Raw genomic sequence first — 19,557 nt, 5'->3', positions numbered from 1 at the left:
CAGCATGAGCACTAACAACTCCTCTGCAGGGTCGTGCATTGTAACCTCCAGACAAGCCCGAGGAGGGATGAGGTCAGAAAAAAAGCAAACCCTCACCCTCCAGCGCCCAGTTAATCTCCTCTCCACCCTTCCAGCTCCTTACTCCTCATGTTCCTCCTGCTCTTTGTTACCCTCTCCAGTTCTCTCCTCCATCTCCTTCCTCCTCCTCCTCACTCTTCATGGACATACCCACTTGTGCTTCTACATCAAGACTGTTCCAATTCAACCTCCAGTATGTTACAAACAGCTCGAACAGGGGCAGAATATTGCAGGATATAGTCTGTCAATCAAGCAGTTAATCGACTAATAAGGCTTTTCTGTAGTACTCGTATGTAACTTGACGTCGGCTGGCTGCTCCAGGATACCTCAATGACATATTTTCACATATCTGTTTTTATTTACACGGTCGGAGGAGAGTTTGCATCCATGTGAGAAATATTTGAGAGGTGTAACCTGTAAAGAAAAGTCTGCATAACAGAAAAAGGAGTCGGCTCCCCTTTAAACAGCGGTTCTGCCCTGCCTCTCCTCAGCATGTTGCCAGATGGCATCTGAGACGGTGTTTTTTATCTCGAGTATTAGTGAGTACAACAAGTATTGGATGAAAGGAGAGTTTATGGGGCATTACTGTGTGCCCTGTAGGCTTTTGGACATTTTGCAGTAGGAGCATAGGATGGCAAAATAACTGTTTCTAAATGAATAACATTGTTACAGATATGCTTTTATACAGGATAAAAGCCCCCATTAGCCTACTTGTAATTTCTTTTGATGACATTTTATGCCAGTGTAGCCTCATTTTCTCCATAAAATGCACATTTTACACATATTGCTATGTTGCCTATGTTATTTGTCTAAGTAGCAAATAACCTGAGGTCTAATTAAAAGCAATTGGATTGAATCATTGCAAGTAAGAATAGGAAACTGTACGTTAGCTCACGTAGGCTAATGTGCAGTACGTTCGTTTGGTTGGATTGAAAGGACGAAGCATTTTAAAAATGTAGAAAGGGAATTTTATTGCAACAATCTCTGAAGATCCTGTTCACCTATACACCTATATACAATAGAAGCATTCACAGCAGGCAGTTCCAAATCATCATGCACTTGTTTTACAGCAGTCAGTGTGTTTTTTTGGCATTAATTGTTCACGGAGGAAGTTGACTGCTCAAACATGTAGTGTTGACCGCGATACAGAGTTATACAAGACACATGATAGCATCAGTAACAGGGAAAGTTAACGTAATGTTGCTGTAAGTTACACTGGAGATTTTGTGTAGCTTTTTAAACTAAATGTCTTAAACTTTATTTTCAGATCTTATGAGAATTATGTTCACAAAAAGCACGAGAAACAAACACCCAGACTTAAGGATATATGCATATTATAGGCATAAGTGCATACATTTTTCAAATGAGAGAGATGGTTGAATCCTCAAATTTAGTGCCTTTGTTTAAAATATATTTAAAAAAAAAATAGGTCATCTATAGGAGTTAAGGCAGGAAGATGTGCTGCCTTTAAGACTAGTTTCATTGTGTTTTTGAAAAGAGAAAAAAATGCCTGAGATGAGCTTTAATCTCATCCACACTATAGTTTTCCTGACAAAAAACTTTAGATTAAGTAGGTTTAATGAGGGCTTTTCTTCTGTTTTCTTTCTTTTCTTTTTTTTTAACCTATTTTACTCATAAAACGTTATATTGTGTAACCATGGTTTCATTCATGCCGTGCATTTTTATCTTAATGGCTTATTTATTCTTTTTGCCGCTTGTACAGCAGTGTTGTTACATTTTTTTTTATATTAGTAGTATTATTATATCATCACTTATACTGTTACAGTTGATGTGAAGTTTTCATAGGACATCAAAATACTGTTAAATACTTGTCTTATGCAACAAAAGGAGGACTTTGGGTGGAAACTGTGTCGCGTTTGTCTCCATCTCATGAAAATGACACAGAGGTTGTTAAGATCAGTGTAAAGAGGAGAAAACGCGGCATGGTTCCATTTACCTCCGGTCAGTTCAGGAAGAGGGGTTTCTTGGACTGCGCTAAGAAACGTGTCATGTCTGAAACTGAATGTTTTCTCGTCTACAAAAAGCACATTTTACACTTTGAATTCACTGAGTTGTTGGTGAATTTCCTGTGACCCTACAAGCGATCACATTTTCAGTATTTTAGTGACAGCAATGAAGACTGGGGTCACGTTCGCGGGAAAAGGCTCATTAACTCTAAGTTACGCATGTGTGGTCGCATTAAATAAGTTAGCAAATCAGATTCTACATAAAAACGTGAGCGTCGAACAAACATTCACAGTGAAAATTCAGTAAAGTGAAGAGATGACGTGATTTGTCCCGTTCCTGCTTGTTACTGTCCAGATCTGTGTTTTGTAAACCACTTGCCATTAACATCCACAGTTTGAGCTGTAAGTTATATTACACAGAGCTCTTTCAGCCGTCCATCCCCATCAGTCATTGGTCTGGTAAGAAATCTGTATATAATGGAACACATCCACATCGTGGTCGGCCTGTCTAAAGTTACATCAGGGATGCTGCGGAAATCTTTTTTATTTAATATCTCCCTTAGAGAAAATATAATATGTTGTCCCCTTTTATTCCCCATCAAGTCAGCCACTGTATTTTGTTACTTTTATGTCTGTAAATACTCAATATTACTGGCAAATACTGAGATACTGCGGCAGAGGTTATCATTGGGATTATCACTAATCTAAGCAGAGAAACTGATTTCAGAAGCCAGCAAGTTTGGGCCATTTTCAGACCTTATTAATACACATTTCTTGTCAAAAAAGAAGGAAAGTTGACATCTTGATGTAGTGTTCAAGATATAATCCAAATCTTTCCTGAATTGTTATGTTGGAGAACAATTTACTAAATGAGTATTGCAGTAATCTTCAGAGAAAGTCAGAATGTGTTGTATTACTTTTACACGCCGAAGCTAAAATGAGTACCCAGTGTTCCCGAGTGTTACTTGACTGCTACTTGCACTGTGGGCCAGTCAAAAGCGTATTAACGAGACGAAACAAACGACATGCGGCTGTTAACAGGTCAGAATACGCGTGCAGTGTTTGCTGTATTTTTTTTTTTTTTTTTTTACTCGTTGGCAAACTTTTCTTTACATATTGAAGTAGCAAATAACCTTCCATTTGCCAAGTTTTATAACGCTTGTATACAAACACACTATGTACATACTTTATGTAACAGTGGTGGAGGAGGTGTTTGACCATTTGAGAATGAGAAAATAAAACTTGTGTCGACTTTGATGGATTTCATATAGCATCTGTCCGGTGAGGACCTATTGATGAAAACGTGCTTCCTACACTGCGAAACTTGGAAATGACATTGTAAATAAAGCTTGTATAAAATAGGCTGCGTTTCTGTTTTTTTTTTTTTTTTTTTTTTTTTTTTACATGATGAGCAACATAACTAAATCAAATTTTTCTCACTCTATCAGATACCACACATATCCACGAGTTATTTCCTGTGTCAGGTGTCATAGGTTAACTATTTAAGGTGAAAACACACATAGTCACACAACAGGACAAAAACCTTTTGGGCAGGCTAAGGTCACATGACCCTTAGGTAGCAAATCACACAACAAACAAAAACACTCAAGTTTAGGCCTGTTTGAGCACTTTGTGTCTTTGCCTTCATGAGATCATTAGACGGCAAATGATGGGAGACGTGATTCAAATTGTTCTGTATCCTAAAAACATCCTACAGACCAACATAGATATGTGATTCTTCTATTCATTGTGCAGGATTAGGCTTAGCCTTTAAGTTACATGGTGAATAACCACCCTCTCTAATGTGGCTCTGTTCTGTCGTAGTTGTGTATTAGCTAAGGATCATGGAGAATTCTCCTTTCCAGTATCTGCTTCTTTAATGAACTGGATCTGTGCACACACAAACACAGCTCTGCCTGGGAAATGAAGCCTGATGCCCCTCGAGGCTGCGGGAACAGGAACTTCCCTGTATCAGTGACCCATCCTTCATTCCTGAAAGCTTCTTTTTCTCTGTGCAGCCTCAGCCTCTGGGTGCTTCCTCCTGACATTTCACGGCAGAGGTCCAGAGTCAATAAAAATACACTTCTCTGGTTTCTCACTCACTTCCATCATCGCAGGCCTGACTGAACAAAAGGGAGATCCAGTCCAGTGAGCTTATATCACGTTCCATATCTGGGTCAAGTCATATGCTCTGATGGTTTATTTTATCCCAGTTAGGTCCTAAAAACAATTTACAGACCATTTAGACAGCAATGGTAAGTTGTCATCAATATCGCCCACTGTTTACTTTGACTGTTTGTGATGTTGGGCCGCTGTGGCTCAGGAGGAGGTAGAGCGGGTCGTCCACTGATCACAGGGTTGGCGGTTCGATACCCAGCTCCTTGAACCCAAAACAGCTCCCGATGGTCTGGCCAGCACCTTGCATGGTAGCTCGCTGCCATCAGTGCGTGTGAACGGGTGAATGAGAGGCAAAAATTACAAAGCGCTTTGGACCAGGGTGCTATATAATTGCAGCCATGTGTTGTTTGAGCATTAGTGTGATCTTTTAAACAGGACATTTGCACATTTGTTCGCCCTGTGGCAGAACTTTGAGAGATGCATGGATTCTGAAGAAGTGTCCTGGCCAAATAGTCATGTATTTATTTCTGTTTATTTATTTATTTAGGCTATAGGGTTAGCAATGTCCATCTGCTGGTTGATCCAGCGTGTTAGTTGGTTGGTTCTGAGTGAAATGTCTCGATAACTATTGCATGGTGCGTCAGACATCCATGCCCCCCTCAGAATGAATTGTAATAACTGGCGATACCTTCATTTTCCATAAAGTGCCATCCCCAGGTCCAGATTTTCATTTGGTTTCATTTGTCCAATAGTTAATGATGAAATACCTACAAAACAAATGGCATTCCCATCAGCCTCAGCTGGAGCCCTACTTTGTGCTCAGCACCACTTAGCAAATGTTAGCAGTTAGCAGTGCATTTAGAGTGCTGCCTCGAAGAGCTGCTAGCATGACTGTGGACTTTGAGTCTTGCTAATCTGTGTATAATACCCACATATTTAGCTGTTACTTACATTATTAGCAATATATTAACGAAACAATTTGCAGTATAGTTTTCAATATGTCCTTGTTGGCAAATTTCAGGCTTCAGGTGATAAAATAGTTCAGGTCATTGGCGTCATAGGAAAGCAACAGTGATTACTGACAGTGTGTCAGAGTGCAGGGTTGCTGAGTCCATGTAACCTCGCATTTTGACCGGTTACTGGTTAATGCATGTTCTTGTTGCTCCGCTGTGTCATTAACGACATTCAACCACAAAAAAAATCAGAGGAGAAGAAAAAGAGGTCAGGGAAAGTCAAAGAGAAAACAGAATAACACCACAGGCAGACGGTGAGTCATGAACATTATGAATGGGGAGGCCAACCAGCAGCACTGACACGATTCCACTCGTGTGGTCCAGACAAAAGCCCCTAATTCTTCGACTGTTGTTCGAAACATGACCGCATGGGGTCTGATTCATTATCATGCCATTATGGTTGCACATTCTCTCAAATATAACAGAGAGATCTGTTCAACTTCACAACCAACATCAGCAAAAATAGAATTATATACATGCAAGATGTCACACAGCGTCAAAGTGTATGAGAGTTTCACTTCATGTGGTTTGGATGTGGAGCACGTTTGAGCATATAGATCAGAATAGTTTGACGGCTTTAATGCCGGGAGAGGCTCGGCTGAATGGGAGCACTGTAGGTGCAAAGACTGTACAGCGCTCCCATTTTACAGAACATTGTTGCTGTTATAGGAAAACGCTGTCAGAGCAAGAACATTGTTTTTAATATGTAAAGAAAATCTTGTCATTGATCCCAGATGTGTTTTCAACTCTCTGTTTCTCAATGTTGAAGTAATTACGGGATCATTCCACCGGGAGGAAAATCAGAGAAAACGAGAGCTGTCATTTCCCTAATGAAAGAGCCTGTTATTATTTCTTCATAACTTAGCGTTTGGCTGACAATATGGGTTTTATGACACTTTCAATTTACATTTCAATCAGACTGGTGTGGGTGGGGGTGGGTGGGGGGGTGTGGTGGGGGGCAGAGGCCTGATAAAACACAAGGCTCTCATTGATGCACACACTGCAACACACACACACACACACACATACAATCAGAAACACACAGATCAGGTGGTGTACAAGCGCTTTGGATTGGAGCCTGGCAGATACCTGACCTGAGAGTTTAACACGCACATGCAAAAGGCACGGACACCCGCCCTCCAACGCACATACCAGAGCACTTTCACCGCCAGCCAGCACGCAGGCGACCTCTCCACTCCTACATGATCATTTCTGGCACGACTTCAACGAGGCACAGGTGAGAAGTGCAGCGGGGAAACTGAAACCTCATGCTCGGCCTGTTGACACAGTCAGAGAGTAAAAGGAAGGCAGAGTGGCTCTGCAGATTGTGTTGACCCCTGTGAGCGAGGGGATCCGCGCAGGGTTCGAGGGGAGAGGTTTGACTGACAGCCGCCGTGTGCAAGAGGCCGCGGTTGAGCAAAGCCGACGAGCAGGCTGAGCAGGGATGTGATGATGTTTGAGACACGGATCTCTTTCAATTGACGTGAAGTTTTATTTGAAGTGGTTTGTTGTGCTGTTAAAATGCCTCGTATTCAACAGTGATAACATTTGATGACTTTTGACTTTAACTCTTAAGTTGGTGGATAGTCTTTTCGTGGCACATGAAAAAAGTTATAAATATTTACGATATTATTGAGTTTTTTTTGTCGATCTACCCAACAAACTGCCAGAACTAGCCCATGCAAACTGGCCCAACAATGGACGCCTGCTAAGCCAGAACTGGCCCATATGTAAACTAGCTTTCAGCCTGCAAAGTGTAACGAAAGCTGAAAAAAAAAACAAGCACATAACCCCCTTAAAGTCACACATTGTAATTTTCACACTTCAGTCTTTGTACAACTTAAACAAACAAGATTTCATATGTCTATAAGTGAGCTTTTGAGGTGCTGGTAGGAAGATTTTGTTCCGTTCAGACAGAGTCAGGCTAGCTGTTTCCAGTCTTTGTGCTATGCTAAGATAACCATTTTCTGATTCCAGCTTCATATTTAGCTTAGCTGAGCTTCCTCCACACACACGGAGAGGAGAAGTGAACAGACTCAGTGGACAACATGCTAAAGTGTCTGTCTAACATGAATGAATTCATCTCTGCCTTGACTATAAATTGTATTTATTGGCGGTTTGATCTCCAGTAGCACAGAAAAGTGAAAGAAGCCAAAGTTGACGTACATTAAAAGGAGTTTTTATGGGCACTGTATGTGTACTGTCATTGCCTAATTATCCTCACCAAGCATAAACCATGGGTTAGGTTGTGTGTGTGTCTGCCGCTGACCTTGCACACCACTGGATCCATCAGCCTATTATTTCTTGTGCACATTTATGACTGCATGTTCAAGGACCGCTTGTGGTTGTGGTGATTCACAATCTTTGGAAAAGCTATTTTGTGATGGCTTTGTTTTATACCACCATTAATGCTGACTCCTCACTCCTCTTAACCGGCTTTTAGTGGCCACAAGTGATCAACAGCTGCTTCAGTTTCTGCTCAGGACAGCGTACGTGGCGGTCAACTTACTGTATTGTATTATTATATTATTGTATTATTGTTGGCAGATTCTTTTGTTGACTTTATATGGACACTGTATCTGAGGTTTATCTCCATATAGTCTACTCACACACCCCCAGACACACCTTACAGAGATCTGTACACTCTGATAGTTGCAATTGTAATTTTTAGTTTTGAGTTTAATTGCTGCTGTTGGTGCGATGGCTCATTAAAATGCAAATGTCTTCTGAATGGATTCATGAAGCATTTAAATATTGTCCATCAACAGACAGAAAAATGACTGACATGACATGACCATCAGATTGAAGCCAGAACTTTATTGTTATTGTGACGGACTCTCAAATATATCAAGACGATTTCCTTTTACAACAATAACTTATGAGGGCACCACTTGCAATGTTCTGTTTTCACAACTGTTTTGTGTATTCTCACACACAAGCATGCATGTTTTTCAGGCCTCAAGGATACACATAATGAATTTTGATGAAATACACTGGATGTAAACAGAAAACTCCACAGGGCACCTTTTAATTCCCTCTTATAACTGGTTATGAATAAAAAAGATGCAGTTTTTGCCTATTGTTTTTCTGATGGTGAGTTGTTCCAAAGACACGTGTTTTATCACTGCCGGGAAAGAAAAGAGACGCTCTCGTACATGGTTTTCACCACTGAAGCCCGTGCATTTTTCACAGTTAGTAACACATTCCAATTGGTTTGACTTGTTCTTGGGTTTGTTGGGTTATTTCTGCATGTGTGGGACATCGCAGGCTCAAGGCTACGGCACAAACAGGGAAATTAGAAAATTGCCATATCCTTCCATATCCATTTTTTCATCTCACTGTCTCTCTGGGCATTCAGGTTTTCTATCATGAGCAGATGCTCGTGAGGAGCATGACGAACACGCAGGAGAAATGATACTAAATGCAAACTTGGAGATAACAATCAGCACTTGAGATGTTTTTAAGCACCTGAAACTTTTTCCCATTTCATACCTGCACTTCCAGCTGGATAATCTGAATTTAACATGCTTCATAAATACAGTGCATGTTGGCATGAGGTCATGAAGTTTAGGCGGAGCCGATGTTGTGCACATTTAAACACATTTAAGCTCTCTTAAACACACACACACGCACACACACACAGGCCGACAGAGAGTAGAAAACCGCCGGACCGGAGGGATGAACGTCTGAGTGATCTCCACACTGTTTGAGCCAGAGTGAGTCACACTGGGCGCTGTGACCACTATATCAAAGAGCTGTTTGAACAGCTGCATTCCTTCACACCGCTTCATCCTCTCTCCCTCCCTCTCTCTGCACTAATACTAATTCTGGTTTTGCTGGTCACCCCACTCCCCCTCCCCACTCATGTTCTGGCGTGACGCAGATCACGCTTAATGGAAAAAGAGTGCAGGAGTGAGGTAAGTCATCCTTTAGACTGTCGACAGGTGTCTGTTAGATGTTGGGCGTAAAGATGAGACAGAGAAACTCTGTGAGGCTTCACGGCAGCAACTGCAGCTGATTTATGGACCCATGACAGCCTGAGTGAGTCATGATGGAGCTTTCATTTCTTTGCACACACACTCCTGCCTCGCTCCAGAGTCATACACTGTTGGGCCGATAGTTTTCAGAGACAGGCATGGTAATTGCAATTGTATGGACAAACCCAGCACTGAAACATTTCTTTTGGTTTAATCTTAGGTTTTGTGGGTCCTCTGAATTTGTGCAGAGTCAGCAGATAGTATGAAGTGTGAAAGTTGTTTACTGAAAGCAATACAGTTGATTGGAAATTGCTTGATATGTAGAATACTGTGTGTCTCAGCATAGTGATGTTGTGGTCAACAACTTAAAGGAATACTCAGACATTTTGCTTTACATCACTTCCCTGCAAAGTCAGTCATGTTCACCGCTGCCTCGCTTCCTCCAGATGACATAGGACCAGCCTGTCAATAAATCTGTCCTTTGATGCACAACATCAGCAGCCATCAAAGAAGAGTGTCCTCGCTGTCCTCATTGTGCGAGAGGAATTAACTGGATGTTGCTCTGCATGTGGTTATTTTTATAAATCTGCTTGGAAGAAATCTAGATGAGTTTCTTTAACTACCATAGTATTTGTAGAGTGGACTAAATGATTCATAATAATGATAAAAAAGCATGATACTGGTGTTTGCAGTGTGTTGCAGTACAGTTCTGAGTCAAAATCAATATCTGAACAATCCACTTCTATTTCTACTTTTTTTGAAAAGTGGAAAGAAATGTTGTTTTTGAGCACTTTGAAGCCTCTGGCAGTGACAACTGACACATCAATTTAAGCATGTCACCATAAAAACTAATGATCTGAATACACATGCATACTGCACATCAGAGCGAGAGGAAAGAGGGAGAGGTTCCCCTTGGAATGGGCTGGAAGTGAAGGGTGGAGCTGGAATGATAATGGTAGGAAAGCTAATTATTATTTTTCTTTACCTAACACTGTCTGGGAGCAATAAACAGCTCACAATCAACTTTTGACCTCAACTGGAGACGGTCCTTGGAAAAGCAACGGGATACATTTCACATTTAAACTGGATTTTGTTTTCAGCAAATTAAATGAACAAAACTGAACATGTTTCATTGTAATTGTTTTGGGCTGTTTGTGATTTGATGCCAAACATACCAATAAGCTCAGAAATCTAAGCCACACTGGAACAGATTGTCAAGCTGCACAGGTATCGTTTGCACATTTGAATGTCACATCACGGCACGTGAGGTCATGACGATGTCATGTGATGCACAATAACAGAGAACACACTGTTGGATGATTACGACTTCCTTTAACCTGCTGATTTTGGGTTTTTCAGTTATTTTTGGATGAAATAAGTCTATTGGATGAAAGTGATTAGCTTAGAATTTCATGTAGCTTTCAGTTGCCATGTTATTTTTTTTGTCATTACCATCATACATATCATTCCACAAAGGCCATTCATTGCCTATCAGAGCTTTGAAAAGAGAGCAATATCTCCTGATCTGTCATCCTAATCCTGTTTTATCATCTTAATTTCTGACTTTGGCAAAATGAATTTTGAAAAATGTGATATGACCTTTTCATTGAGTGCAACCAAACCACTGTCTTTGTCAGTATTTGTGTTGAGTATGAAACTGCATTCTAACAACGTCCTCAACAAACCGAAATTACACCTAATATGAAAAATAGATCCATGTTTTTTATCATTATGTCTTTGAACACAAACCAATGACATGTGAATTTTTTTTTTTCCTAATAAAGAGAGGAGAAACAGGAGATTGGGGGTGGGGGGTTGGTAATTAAGGACATGAGCTGGGAGCAGACCTTTGGATCTAGCACACGTGGTATGTGTGTCTGCCCACAGAGCTGCCAGGACACCCTGGATTCCAGTAAATGCTTTTTACCATGAACACCATTTTCACTTTGATGCTGTGACTAACGGCTCAGTCACACAACCACTTCCATCACAACGAACCGTGCAGTCATGACTTTCCTGGTCTGCGTGTCGGCCGGCGTTAATGTCATGTTTGTTTTTGAAATCTGACACTATACATGTTTACAAGAACCAGATCACTGAGTGTGTTGCGAATATCAAAACCAGCAATCATGTGGTTTGTATCCCTAAAAATAGAAGGTCAGTGTATGGAACTCACTGAAGCGGAGTTATCTGGACGGTTGGGCTGCTTGTGTTGGGAAGTCACAGATTAGAATAGAGGGGATTACTGTAAGAACACTAAAACACTAGTCAGGTCAGATTAGCATTTCACACAAAGTAAATATATGGTTTTTTTTTCCCCTGCCTGACAGACACAGGAAACAATGCTGCTAGCAAATGTCTCCAGAGGTAATGCTGTTAAAATAAGTTTCGAATCCAGTTCAGATCATAACATACTTATTTTAACCTAAACAATGATCTTTCCTAAACCTAACCAAGTAGGTTTGGTGCCTAAATCTAACCAAACTGCTACTATTTCACAACATTAACCATGTGACGACCGAGGGCCAGTACACGTGTCGCTGGTACTCTGCAATGGTCATATGCGTCATTTTGGGAGTCACTGGCAAAGGACCTATTCTGTCCTAAGTAATAAGACAGCATTTTTTTTAAATACACCATCTAGATCAGACTATAACATATAATAAAAATGATAACCATAATATCTGCCTCTTTTTTAAATGACATTTAATTGACTGAATAATAAGGATGTAGACATGTGGCAGATGAACATTATTGTGCAACTTTTGTGGCTCGACCTCATGTGGAGGACAAGTCTCACCTCTGACCAACCCACACAGAGAGGCATACTGCTGCATGCAGTGAGACATAGATCTACACACACACACACACACACACACACACACACACACACACACACACACACACACACACAAAGACGGAATAGCAGACACTGGTGCCAGGTCTTTTCAATCAGAGTTTAATGTGCTGTGAAGGAAGTGGACCATGGTCAATGTGACTGACCATCTGTAAATGGACTGAGTCATATGAACTGAAACTCTTACTGGAAGGCTTACACAGTTCGTCTCTTCTCCTCTCCTCTCTTCTCTTCTCTTCTCTTCTCTTCTCTTCTCTTCTCTTCTCTTCTCTTCTCTTCTCTGACCATGTGTAACATGAATGGATACGTCTGTCCAACAGCGCACTACTTCCTGTCTTCTGTGGTTAAGCTGAGTGCACACGCAGATATACAAACACTATAAACTATAGATGGCAACCTGGAAGCATTTGCAAGCCTGCAAACACATACATACTGTTTATAGCTATTTATGTTTTTCCATCTTTGCTTTGGCTTTGTGTTAAGACTTAAAATAATCTGCCTGTGCTGCTGAACCGACAAATGTTTGTCACTATTGTCATATTTTACTGTTCCAAAGAGACGGCGTTGTATGGGTCACCTGACAGGATCAAATACATCCACCGTCCAGTCTTTATAAAATGAACCATATGTGGCCATTTCCATATTGTGAAATCCTTTTGAAGATTTCTCTATAGAGGCAGAATCAGATGTTTGCTCGGGAACCCTCAGAAGACCCCAGTCCTGTTTGATCTTCACAAACAGAGCCACTTTAAAGTGGAAATGTACAGATGTTGCTGGAGTATCAGTATCGACGGAGGTCGCTGAAATCCATATGTGGCTTCAAACAGATTCTCTTTCATGAAATAATACAACTGCATTAAAATGTCGCAGTGAAACGGGGGACAGATCACAATGAAGGGTCATGCAAATACAGAATTCAGTCAAAATGGAACAAATAAGGAAATAATCAAACACTGAACATCGAAGAAGTGGACAAAAAAATTGTCCATCATTTGCACAATATGTTGTAAAACCCTGACACACACCTTCAGTTAACCTTCAGTTGAAAACTAAGTAACTATCAGTCAAAATAATCTTGACATAACATTCAGTATCAAAGTAAAAACTCCATTAAAAGGGTACCACCTGACAGAATTTGAAAGTTATAACTATATTACAAACAAAACAAAACAAAAAAAACACTTCAGCTCATATTATCAGACCGTTTATTTCACCCATCATCTCTGTATGCTTTTAAGTATGGAAACATTTTGCTCTGCGATGTGACAGGGTGGTACGCTGGTTAATGGATTCCTGACTATCTGAGGATCCTGACCCCCGGTCCTGATCCCACATTCAGCGTAAGTCGAGAGCTAATATATGTGGTTTCAGTTTGCTGCCATGAATCACAATAAACGAAAAAAGAGCAGCAGCTAACAGGTCGCACTGCTGACATGTGTAATGCTACACAGAGCTCCAGAGGGTGATGTATGTTGGATGAGTATTTATATAGAATAACCTCTGTGGGCCAAGTGGGCAGATAATGGAAATAAAGAACAGGTGTGTGTGTGTGTGTGTGTGTGTGTGTGTGTGTGTGTGTGTGTGTGTGTGTGTGCATGCATGCAGATGCCTACAAATCACATGCATCTCAGCCTTTTCAGACATTAAAGAGGAAGCAGCTGCAGGTGTTCTTTTTACCTTTATACAGATGCACAACACAAACAAAGATTAGCATAAACACGCACACACACACCACCATCACGTAGTTCTCCTTCATCTTTTCTGATTAAACAATCACACTATTTTTGGCTTTTTTTCATTGGGATCGGTCAACAGGTTGGATGAATTAGCTTGAACCAGAAATCATTTCGAGAAGGTCGTATATGTATGATTGACGGTTTCTTCCTCGCACCCTCCATCACTCACTCCTTCTGCTTCTTCTTTTCTCAATAATGTCTCTGCATGACATGACTGAACTCAGCGTTGCAGCGTTGCTAGGTTGTGTGTTCAAAGCTGGACGGGGAACAGTGCATGTGGCAAAAATAATGTTCTCCACTAGGAGGAGCTTTAACGGGCATTGGCAAAGTTGTCTTACATTACAATCATGGGGCCATACTACACACATGTGGGCAGAAACACTGTAGAACTTGGCTATTAAGTATGCATAGCCTGTATCTTCCATACAATTTTAATGGTTATACATACATAAGTGCATTTAATTGGACCATTTCTACTTTCAGCTCAGTTTTAAGATGGCTAAATGTCTTCCCCATATCAGCAAAAACACTACTAAAACTGTGTGTGAGTTAATATCATTCTCAAGGGTGAGTTCTCACTGATGTGTGATAGCCTAATCCTGACTGCTGTGCCAGACAGCCGGGCCTCATCCTCATCTTTTCCAGCCTGTTCTTTGACTACAAACAACAACCAACAGGCATGACGACCCAAAGCCGTCCTTCGCGTCAACAAACCCTTTTGTATTTACTCAGACGTCTGACAACATCAACATGTGTCCGCTGCCCCTCTGTGAACCAGGAGTTTGAGCATAGAGTCACAGCGGATACATACCAATGAGTCAAAAGACTCCACGTGTACTTGACTTCAATCCAAAATCTGCAATTCAGCAATCGAGTATTGATTCTGTACTCAAGCACTTTTTCCATTGCACATTGCATCTATGGGCTTACAACACAATACCAAATGACAATCACAGGATACAGAACAAGAACACATTGAGCAATGATCTTCCATCATGAGCAGAACTCTTTTTCCTCCCTCATGCTAAACATACCCGTTTCTAACAAATCACCTGACTGGAACAAAGCTGTTTTAATTTTTTTTTTTTTTTTTTCACGTAATATGCACAAATAGTATACTCTAACAGCTATCTGCTGGATTACAAATGTTCTGAATGGACAGCAAACAAAAACATAATAATAATAATAATAATAATAATAATAATAATAATAATAAACTGGTTATTACTATTGAATATAGTGCTGCATTACTGTGTATGTTGCATGTTACTGTGGTAGATGTTTGAGCTCATTTTAACTACCTGGACCCTAAATAGGAAAGAGCAGTGCTTGTTATTTGTATGGCTCCACAAAGGTCACCAAATGATTGAGGTTCGCTTCCTTGTTAATGTATGGGGATAAAATGAACAGATGACATGAAGTCTGCAGAGCTTCATAAAAAGCTGCACTTCTGTGCTCCCATGTAACTCAGAGATGCGCTGTTACCGCGGGGTTTTTCATGTTAATGCCCCAGTTTGTAAGGCATTACCTACCAGGGCGTGATAATCTATCCACGGGATCCACCCTCGACTGCCTGCAGGCCTCCTACAGGGGGGACAACAGGAGACTCCATCAGTCTGACGCTGAAAATAAAAAAGGCGGTGAGAATTGAAATCGGGCCTACAATATTAACAGAGCTTTAAGGCATCTATTGGCATTAACTACGGCTTTTATTCTTCCAGTTATTGTAAATCTCAATGGTCCTAATGGTCTGCAGGCTTCCACACCTTGTTTATTGACATGAATGATGTGAATGGAGACTTAACGTGTCGCGCGGGCGGGTCGTTGTTTAATCAGATTACAGCTGTGTGTGTGTGTGTGTGTGTGTGTGTGTGTGTGTGAGAGAGAGAGAGAGAGAGAGAGAGAGAGAGATGGAGGGAGGGGTATGCAGACAACCCAGGGGGTAGGTAAAGTGGAGTGGCCCGACAGAGATGCTCACACACGTCGGAAAGAGAGAGAGGGGGAGGGAGAGAGCCACGGACACAAACACTGCAGACTTGGCAGACACACAGGTAGAAAAGTTGAAGGAAAGTGCAACTCGTCGCTTATTCACACCAGATTGAGCGTCACCAACCAAACAGCTTGAAGTATAACCCTGACTTTTACTCCTTTTTGGCCTCAGGTGCGCTGACGCGGCGCGGACCTGTTGGTTCCTTGTAGCTGGAAACCTTCAAACTTTTGGACAAACTCGTGCAAACTGCGCAGAACACCGCGAAGGAGGCGATGCAGGGCAGGAGGCGCGGAGGAAGCAGCCCGAGCGGCAGCGGGACGGTGATGTGACCATGCGTAAACTCCGATGACCACCTCTCTCTCTCCCCAACACACGTGAAACGGCAGCAGCACGTCCATGTCCGGGCTCAAGCCAGCATGACTCTGCCCGGCGGTTTGTCGGATGCTTGTCAGCTCATTTTACGCGACCGCATGGAGCTGTGGAAGTAAGACTTCATCCATGCGTTCTGGGGAATAGCGGGTGCAACACATTGTGAAGCAAGCGAGCTACCGTGCACACTTTGGAGAGAGCGCGACGATGCGGGGCACTTTGGGCGCATTCATTCAGTCCTGTCTGATACTGCTGGTCCGGGCTGACCAGTGGAGGCTGAAGGACTCCAGCAACTGCGAGCTGAACAGGAAAGTAAGTTATTGTGAAGCGACAATAAAAGAGTAAACACACTGCTTAAGCATTGCAGAAGTAACTATAATGATTTTATAAGCTATGATGTCTTAACTGGACCTCTCCAAAGTGCCACATTCTCTTTTATATTGTAGTAGAAGTGTCAGTAAGGGAGTGCCATTTTCCTTTTTTTGCTGTTTGACATGCTGTTCTCCTTTACTATATAGAGTCCAACTTCTCAGTGTAAAGTTGTATCACCTTGTGGGCTACTTTTCTAATCCTTGAACCCTTTGAACCCTCTTTTAATTATTGATTCGTCTGTTATTTCGTCAATGAATCCATTGACACTTCAGTCCATAAACTGCGTAAAACTGTTTCAGATACCCATCACAAGTCCTCATAGCCCCCTTTTTTTCCTTTTTGCTTGATAAAGAAAAGAGTATTTCATTTTCTGATGAATCGACTGATTTTGTGTATTGGCTTTGAGTAACATGCGGGTCTTAAGACACTGTCCATGCAGGTGTGTGCATTTGGGAAAATGCCATCAATTCAAGGGTCACTCTGTCCTTGTTCTTTCCAATCGAGTGAGATTGATTGACCTCCCTTTTATTTATCTCTCTTTGCTTTTAGCTCGTCTGTCATGCTCTTCAAACTCACACAGACCGTTTCAGGTCTGATCCAGCAGAAGCAGGAAGGCAAAACTTTCAGCTGGTAGTCTTGACAATCACTGACATGTATATTGTTTGTTTGGCACTTGGGTCCTAAGTGGCCTGTTAATAAGTCATTATCAGTCTGTTAGCAGTCTGTGTAATAAACAGCCTGCTGCAGACAAGTCGCTGGTTGGTGTCAGACAGGCCCAGTGTTGGCTCATGTAAAGTAAATGGCATGAAGCAGCTTTTAAATGAAAAATGTGTTGCTTTGTTGCTTTTGTGAATTCACCACTCTTCTAAATTTTCTTATCTTTCCCTTCAGCAAACTGATCTAAATTCCTTCCTGTGGACGATCAAGCGGGACCCTCCCTCATATTTCTATGGTACAATCCATGTTCCCTACACGCGTGTTTGGGACTTCATCCCTGAAAACTCCAAGCAGGCCTTCCAGGAGAGCAACATCGTCTACTTTGAGCTGGACCTGACGGACCCTTACACCATCTCAGCTCTGACCAGCTGCCAGCTGCTTCCTCAGGGCGAGAACCTGCAGGATGTCCTACCCAGGGACATCTACCGGAGACTTAAAAGGCACCTTGAGTATGTAAAACTCATGATGCCTTCGTGGATGACGCCGGATCAGAGAGGGAAGGGACTCTATGCGGACTACCTCTTCAATGCCATCGCTGGGAACTGGGAGAGGAAGCGACCCGTTTGGGTGATGCTGATGGTGAATTCGTTAACTGAGGCAGATATCAAGACTCGAGGGGTGCCGGTGCTGGACTTGTACCTGGCTCAGGAGGCGGAGAGGATGAGGAAGAGGACGGGTGCTGTCGAGAAGGTGGAGGAACAGTGCCATCCGCTCAACGGGCTCAACTTTTCACAGGTGAGTTTGAAACTGGACTGACTGGTGCTCAGGCCTTAGGTTTGGCTGTTTGGTTGTTTCCATTACATCTTCTCCACGGTGCTTGAAATCATCATTCGTATCATATTGTTCAGTTCAAAGATTTGAAGTCATCACTGCTCATATGGGCTTCATATACTATGTCCTGAATTATACCATGAAAGTGAAGGCATCACTGTTCAAGCAGCTGCTACATTTAGTGCGTCGGTAGTACGTTCAGTCTGATGCCAGTCCAAGCTGTCATACTCAGTTCAGTACAAAACCAGCCAACAAGCTAGTATCATATCACATTATGATTGTTTCTGTGGCTTTTGTCGTCTTTTTAAAATTTGTCTCAACAAACTCAAAGTCAGATCTGCTCTTTTGAAAATAAGCCAGCTCTAGAGACTAAGACGTGTAATACAAATGACAAAGACCAGATGTATAGATTCAGATTTTTTTTTTCTTTTTACACAGAGGCCTGTAGTTTTATCTTTGCCCCTTTTTCCCATAGGCTGGTCGAGCAGAGCAAGGTGTGGTGTTAATAATCAGCTGTACAAACATTCAGCCGTGCTCCGCCACGTACTTTGTTATTAAAGAAAAATGGATCCTAATGACTCAAGTCTGAAATCGCCAGAAAAAAAAGGAACCTTGTTCCTCAACAGCACACTTAAGTCCCCGTGTCTGCCTGTCTGTCTGTCTGTCCGTGCCCCCCGGTGACCCTTTCAGCATTACAAACATCTCTCAAAGGCAGCACTCACTATGAAATCATGTTACGTATTATTGAGGAATTTCTGTTAATGCTGGTCAGGAGCTAAGGGGATTACACTTGACCATTTAGCCTAACACCCACAAGCTTGAAATGTTGTTATTTTAAAGCGGGCCTTGTTGGCCCCTCAGACTACAAGTCTTTGGCTAAACCACCCAGTAGCACTTTTTTTTCCTCATGAGATGTGGAGGAATAATGGGGGCATAATTAGCCTAATTAAAATTACCGATGATTTTTGTCACTTCTTTCCATCGGCAGTTAAATAGAAATCAGTTTCCCACAGCAATGTCTTAATAAAGAGTTGGTGAAGTTTTCTGTCTCTGACTCAGATGAGATGATTAAATGTTAGAAACACCTCTGATGATGACGCATTTTCACACGATGAAATCATAATTTCCCACATCCTCATTCGTTTCTCGAGGTTGGCAGATCTGATGTGCTAGTGACTGGTGTTACATGAGACTGTCTTCACCAGAATTACCGCAGCATCACCGCTGGTTGACCTTTTGTGCGAGTAATGGTTGTTTTTTCTCGGGGGATGTTGGGGTGGATGATTGGATGTTTGACTTCAAGATTTGAGACCAGGGTTTGCCTCACATATCCTTCACTGGTTTCCTTTAAAGGTGGATTTATGCTTAACACAAAGAATCTCGGCATTGTCACTTATGCCATAGGTTTTAATTTGTAGTCAGCATCAGATTGATGTACATCATGGTAAACCAGGTTCTTTCAATGTGATATGGAGCAGTTTGTGTGAGGTAGAAGGTTTTTGCAGTGTTTGCTAGCTGTGTGTTTCTGAAAAGGAGAAAAGGTACGAAGTGGCCACTGCAGACGCATAAATAAAGCCTGATGATGAGGCTTG

The 19,557-nt window shown here is 41.8% G+C and overlaps 1 protein-coding gene across 2 annotated transcripts in view; it reads left to right on the top strand.

Annotated features, from left to right (window-relative positions):
• Nucleotides 1–15,752: 15,752 nt before the first annotated feature.
• The window catches only part of trabd2a (TraB domain containing 2A), a 54,553-nt gene continuing 50,748 nt past the window's right edge, over nt 15,753–19,557 (top strand). The window contains exons 1-3 of one of the 2 annotated variants that reach the window (XM_076758242.1): nt 15,753–15,797; nt 15,908–16,417; nt 17,369–17,929. In XM_076758242.1, the coding sequence (XP_076614357.1) occupies nt 16,313–16,417; nt 17,369–17,929 (666 nt within the window). In that variant the 5' untranslated portion in view covers nt 15,753–15,797; nt 15,908–16,312. Of the gene's footprint in view, nt 16,418–17,368; nt 17,930–19,557 lie in introns of both variants that reach the window. The other variant, XM_076758243.1, reaches the window with a different exon arrangement.

This window comes from Chaetodon auriga, chromosome 19 (assembly GCF_051107435.1).
Source record: "Chaetodon auriga isolate fChaAug3 chromosome 19, fChaAug3.hap1, whole genome shotgun sequence".
Lineage (NCBI taxonomy): Eukaryota > Metazoa > Chordata > Actinopteri > Chaetodontiformes > Chaetodontidae > Chaetodon > Chaetodon auriga.
The sequence above is the reverse complement of the archived record's forward strand: the minus strand, read 5'-3'. Positions and strand labels throughout refer to the sequence as shown.